The sequence below is a fragment of the Vanessa atalanta genome, chromosome 21 (genome assembly GCF_905147765.1).
Source record: "Vanessa atalanta chromosome 21, ilVanAtal1.2, whole genome shotgun sequence".
Classification (NCBI taxonomy): Eukaryota; Metazoa; Arthropoda; class Insecta; order Lepidoptera; family Nymphalidae; genus Vanessa; species Vanessa atalanta.
This window is the reverse complement of record NC_061891.1, coordinates 5103193-5110212: the sequence shown is the minus strand read 5'-3', so window position 1 is coordinate 5110212 and position 7020 is coordinate 5103193. Positions and strand designations below refer to the sequence as shown.

The 7020-nt window shown below is 30.5% G+C and overlaps 1 protein-coding gene across 1 annotated transcript; it reads left to right on the top strand.

The window, feature by feature from the left end:
• The first annotated feature begins 545 nt into the window (after positions 1-545).
• On the top strand, positions 546-4617 carry LOC125072314 (cilia- and flagella-associated protein 97-like). Its single transcript, XM_047682898.1, has 4 exons — positions 546-897; positions 1108-1599; positions 2108-2330; positions 4485-4617. Exons 2-4 carry the CDS (start codon positions 1148-1150, stop codon positions 4539-4541), a joined length of 732 nt encoding a protein of 243 aa, XP_047538854.1. The 5' UTR covers positions 546-897; positions 1108-1147; the 3' UTR covers positions 4542-4617.
• Positions 4618-7020: the final 2403 nt, after the last annotated feature.

Genomic DNA, 7020 nt, shown 5'->3' with positions numbered 1-7020 from the left:
TTGATTGTCAATAATGACAACAGAACCAGCTGGGCGAACACTCTATTATGACTTACACAAATAATGAGCTAACATAAAAAATAGAGCTTTGTTTTATTATTTTCTAATTCAAATAAATACAACTCGTTTTTTTGAAATTGCATGCAATGTAAAGCAACGAAAGTAAAATCTTATTTTAATAAAAATATATCCCATATTGTCAAATTCTACTCATTCGCTGTCGCGTGTAATGAAACGTACTGGATTGAACTAATGATTGAAGGAGTAGAATGATATTAAGCTAGTGTTGTCAATGATTGAAAATTCCCATATTTTTAAGAAAACTTGAAATCTAATTTCATATTAAAATGTCAGTATCTACTTTTTAAAATATATATTTACATTAAAGATTATTAAAAAAACAACTTTATATGAGGTGGAAGTATGACTTTACATACATATGACTTGAAATAAATATTATTTTGTAATAGAACAATTTTTCATACGGTAGCACTGCAACAGAATGACAACTCGAACGACTTGAACCAACGACCAAATGGCGCGATATTTGTTTGGTTGTTGTTACGTTTGCTATTGATTTTTTTATCAATTGTCTATTTGTTCAATATTGAAAACGGTATGAAAATATTTGTTATTCGAAGAGGATTTTAGGTGTCTTTTATAAAACCTGTCAGTTTTTGATTGATTTCCTTTGATTACTTTAAGATTCTAAAAACAAAAATAGTTTGACATCATAATAAAATGTTATTATACTTTTACGAGTTTTTCGTTTTTGTTGGTAGTTTCGTATTTGCGTTTTAATTACTTCAGTATTTATCTACATCAGAAGCTAGTGGTTTTTTAAAAGTACTTCAAAAGGAAATTAATATTGATATAAAATAAAAACAAAATCTGGTAGTAAGTATAATTCTGTAGTTTTAATATGATTATAATTTATTTTAATGATCTTTAGATTGTAATTATGCTTCGTACGATATTGGCATAGAAAAACGAACTAGTAAGTTGTATTTTTGATCAATACCAATTATTGATAACGTGTAATTATGGTAAGAACACAATTAAATAATACACAATAATAAATTATGCACATTTTTATTCTATTTTTAGCTGCTGACTGGCAAATTAGACTTAGTGGCACGCTTACACAATGTCACTTGGCGAGAACTTAGAGAATATCAGTGGGTACTTAGACACAGAGTTCTCCGCAGGTGATTCTAATAAAATGAAATGTAAACAGTTTTACCAGGAGGAGAACAATAACGAGGTTGATGAATTATCAAAAGAATTGTCTGAAATGGGTTGCATAGTTGATGCTGTTAAACGGCCACCAAATATATGTGTTGAAACTTGTGTGTACGAAGAATCAGGAAGTGATAATAAGAATGGTGAAAAAGCTAATGATAATGACGATATACATTATTCAGATGAATTTGAAGAGGAAGGTAGTGACATAGAGATAGAACAGAAAAGTAAGATTATTTTAAACAATAGCCCAGATGAAAGAGATGGCAATAAAAGATCAGTTAAATTATCAAAAAGTCAGTCATCAATGTCTACACATAAACCTCCTTCTGTTTCTGGCAGATCCACTGATTATGGGTGAGAGTTTTTTTAGCCATAAATTTATATACAAATAGTGATCCATATACAGTATTAATGATTTATTTATTTGATCAGATTAAATACAACTCACTAAAAAAACTTACCAATCATAGCAATCTTTATTGTTCGACATCATATATTTTTAACATAATTTTTTTTTCATATAATTAAGTAGTTTTAGTACTTTGTCTTTATATTTTTAGTATCAAATTTTTTACCATGGTTGGCTTTTATTAAAGATCATATGACCGATCAATATCATTTAATTATCATATCATGCAATTAAATGATATTGTCAGTTATTTTATCATACAACAGTGATATTTTGTATTCCTTCATTCATTTTAATAAAGTGAAAAAAGGTTGTCTCATTGAAAGTCTAATTAATAGCACTAATTAGGGGATTATGGATTGGATTACATTTTAGATTACTATTTCTAGCACGAATGAAAATAGATGGATTTGTGTGTAAGTAAAAAAAATATTCTTGAATTTCAATTTTCAGTTCAATATCAGTACCGCCGACACGCCGTATTAACATGTCATTCACAAATGAAAGACTACGTGAAATAGAACGACATAACCACATACTTTTAAATAAGATCTTGAGTGCGAGGAATAAGAAAAAATCGTCGATACCAAACCGGGAACAGTCTCCTCGACGTCCGTTGCCGCCGGCCGCTGTACACAGGAAGATGCAGCAGAGGAAAATAGATCATGACAACATGGTACATATTTTATTCTTATTACATTATAGTTTCGGTTTGAAGGGTGACTGGCCAGTGTTATTACAGGCACAAAACGAAATATCATAGATCTAGCTTTGTATTAAGGGGCTACTTAGCGATTATTCTTACAGTGTCAGTGGGCGAATTATTAACTATCTTACGGTTCAATCGTTCATAAGTCTTAACATTTCAATTAAAAATATTCTTTGCTCTAAAGTATATTGTCAGTTAACGACAAGGACGAAGGGCAATTAACAAAAAAAAAACTTTGTAATAATAACTTCTTAAAATTGGATTGGAGAAATCTTGATACATATTCTAGTTAATTAACTTATTAAATGAGTTTTATTTGCAAAGATATAGAAACATTTAACTGTTTCTTTAGTCTATATTTTTAATAATATAATTTCAAAGCACTATTGTGAATAATTGCTATAATTTATGAGCAGGAATCTTAACTTTAATTCGACTTGATCGCTGCTAAAAGGAATATCATTTATTGTGGAATGGCTTAAAGCTTTAGCGATTCATTTATTTTTTTTGTTTTATTTAAAATAGGAATTATTATAGAGTTGACTATAAATATTATTCAGGTAATGTGAATTATCTTGTAATTGTTAATGTTTTTCATAAAAAAGAAATTTTAAATATTTAGGTATATATGTTAGTCTATTTGTCGCTTGGATAGGTATCGGCCATCGGCCATTATTAATTATTCTACAAACTACAATTGTGTAGTAATGTGACTTCTCGAATTACATGGACAAGCGAGTCGATGTAATTAGAGAAGGAAGGAGCATATCATCATTACATAGTATAAAACAAAGTCGCTTACCGCTGTCTATATGCCCCTGTGTATGCTTAGTGTGTGCATTGTGCATTTCATACAGATCAATATGGCCCTGTACATCATATAATTTAAATGAATATTTTCGAAGATATTACAAATTTAAAATGCAGGGGAGTTTGTATTGTCTAATGACAAAAAGCTGTGAACTTTTTATATAATGACATTCTGTAGTATATTTAGTATCAGTATTGCACACGTCAGAAGTCGGGGCGGGTCGGTTATAACATATTAGAACGTGGTGACCACTTACCTTTCGTTGGCCTGATTGCTCGTCTGCTACCCTACAAAAAAAACAGAAGTTGTTTTCTTACTGAAATGATTGTTTATTTAATCTATGGTACAACTTCGATTTGAATAATGTAATTTTAACAATTGTGTTATATTACAACTAAACAGCCATTTATGTATGCCAAAAAATGAAATAGTCTTTTTTTATGTTAGAGGTGGTAAACGAGCAAGAGGCTCACCTGATGGAAAGAACTAGAACTAGAACTATTAGTCGAACTATGTAATCATGTTACTCTTCACAGCATCACAGTTTCAAGAAACAAAACTACATATTTGAAAGTGAATTAGTATATGTACTGCGATTTGGTGACGTGTTTTCACTTGTGATAACTATTTTGTGCACCGCCTTTTTTATGATTGCTACGTCACTGAATCACATAAAAATTTAGGAATTGTAGCTATCTCCAGTCGCCGCAAGTACCGAGTAAGGTCTTATCACTGTCGTTGAAAAATTATTTGTTCGTTCATCAGGATCAACAAATTTAATTTCACTTTTGATTTAGATATTTACTTGGTGGTAGGGCTCTGTGCTAGCCCGTCTGGGTAGGTGTCAACCGCACATCAGATATTCTAGTGTAACTACAGGCACAAGGGACACGACATCTTAGTTCCTAAGGTTGGTGGCACATTGGCGAAGTAAGGAATAGTTAATATTATTTACAGTGATCTATTGTCTATGAGCGGTGGTGACTACTTACCTTCAGGTGGCCCATTTGCACTTCCGGCTACCTATATTATATATAAACATAAAACTCGGCTCAAATCAGAGGTTGGCAGCGATTTGCAAGGATATTCGATTGATAACGCTGAGAGTAAAGGTGTTTTAATCAATATTTTTTGCAACATACTATTTCCTGCACAGTTACTCTCTGCTGAGTCGAGCTGACAGCCGTGTTCGAAATTAGTCATAAGGATATCATCATCAATTTTTGAATTGTTTTTCAACTTATTTAGACGACCAGAATTAGTCGTTGTATTGAATTTAAGCAAAATTACACTGTAGTCTTATGTTACAGATATTGCTGAAGAAAATTCAGCGTGCCAAGTCTTCAGCGTGCAGCATCCGCCGTTGATACAGATGTCGCGTCCGGTGCGCGGGCGCGGGACATCACAACGCTTTGTTGAATATATTTTATACCACTGTTTTCAGTATGCCTTTTAATTCACTTACCTATTATGAATGTTGTGGGGGGTGCGATTAGTTAAACAATGATTGTCTTCTTCTTTCGAATGTCAAATCCATGACAATAGAAAGAGTGAAAGAGAGAAATCAGTGTTCAACTAAATATTCGCTACACAACGTTTTGTAAGTAATGTAGCACAAGTTTATACAATAATCATTATATAGGTAGTAACTATGTAAGTCTAAACTTGTCTGGGTTTTGTATATTCGTTTTAAACGTAGTCAAGAATAATATTCCGTCCTTATTCCGTTATACTATAAATTTAGCCAAGTTGCTAGGCTCGTGTTACTCACAAAACATCGCAATGATAAAAGCACCTTATAGTTTTCATCGTGATAGTACATCCCACAATTCCCATATACCTAAATCTTAATTATTCTTTTAATAAGTAGAAAAAGTTAAGTAACTAAGCTTATTTACATTGTACATTATACATATGTAGAATATAAACTATTTTGGATCGTAACTCGTAAGGTTAAGTCGTCATAAATCCCTTTTCAGTTATAATCGATCAATCATTACTTAGAATTACAATTATAATTAAAATAGTAAGGATTCATTAACATTAGGTAAGTATTTCTACTATCTCAATAGATAGAGTAAAACTTAAAATATGGTTGTAGTTTATTTAGAAAATCTTTGCACACAGTTCAGGTTTTGTTTAGAAATAAATCTGCTGACGGTATACAAATTCTCAAGGCCCCGCTCAGGAGACATGCCTTCGACATGTTATCGAGGCTTAGACGGATATCAATTTCAACACGTGACATCAACATTTGAATCAATTAATATAACTTTGAAATACTTATTATTGTATAATTTCATTAATTAGCAAACTTCCATTACTTTTAACAGCGTGGTCTAACGTGCGTCTCAACGAGTAACGAAAATATGTTAAATATGCATTAGAAATATAATGAGAAATAAGGTTTATTAATCAAACAAATATTTTAAGTAGAACAATTTTTTTTTATTTTTCTTTTTTTTTTAGATTAATATATCAAGTCTTTTTAAAGTTTTTACCTATTAGAACTAAATTAATATGAAATAACGTACTTATTCACCTAATTTACTTTAATTAGTAAGGAGCCTTAAAAATATTTTTTTTAAAATTTAATGAATAAAAGTAGGTATTAATTCCTTTCTTCCATTCCGTAATTTAAATTGTGAAAATATATATTATATAATATATACATACCTATATATAGCTTGTCAATTTAGAATATAATCGTTAATACTGAGATTTTAAAATAGTAATAAACCAAACCAAACAAAAAATAACATCCTTACTTTAATATTTTATAAACTATGAATTTATAAGTAACTTCATTACAAATTCTAGCATTTGTATTAATTGAATATTTTTATATCTTAGTTTAATTAAAATAAACAAAATCTCGATGATTTTTCGATTTTACCGACACCACGTTGGTATATCTCTAAAATAAATCAAATAAACATACTAAATATTATATAACCTATGATAGTTCTATTCACAACCGTTATCTTTATATACTATACCTATGTAGGGGTACTGGTACTTTACTTGTAGTTACTTTAGACCGGGAGATGATGACACAAAATAGTAGGTCATTTGTACCTTTTTTCTTTGGGGAGGGGAGTATTTTTTTTCTCCAAACTATTTGTACAAGTATTGCATTTGAATTTTTGGAAAGTATTTGGCAAAATGTGACCGTTATTATTTTTCCCATACTCCTAGTAGGGGGAAAAAGTGCTACCATACTTGAAAAATTTATTTATTTGACACGTTTTAAAAATACGACTGTAAAATACTTACGTAAAATCATTTTTTATTCTCGTCATTTGGATGCAATTGTACGTAAAAAAATTTATTACAGATTGTAAACATGGGGCGGATGACTGTCGGACTTGAGGTGAAAAAGAAAAAAGAAATTGACGATTTGTACCAGTATGGCATTTGGATTTTTGGAAATTATACGATACAATGTGACCATTATTATATTTGCCATACTTGTAGTAGGGGGAAAAAATGGCGCCATACTTGTGATTTTTCGACACGTTTTCAAGGTACAAAACATGAAATCATTTGTTACAGTAAGGCATCATTCTATTCGGTTCATTGGGATAAAATACAACCTAAAAAAAAAATTCCTATACTATAACTATGGGGCAGAAGACTTTCACACTCGAGCAAGATATGAAAAAAAAAATTGGAACGAATTGTAACAATATGGCATTTTAAATCATTTGCAAACATGAAAAAAAACAACTATTCTTTTGTTAAAATTTAACCGTACTTATGGTGAAGTGGCAAAGTGGTGCCATACTCGAAAAATTAATTTTTGGATATTTTTGTGTAAAAAAATAAGCCTATACCTTGGCCAGG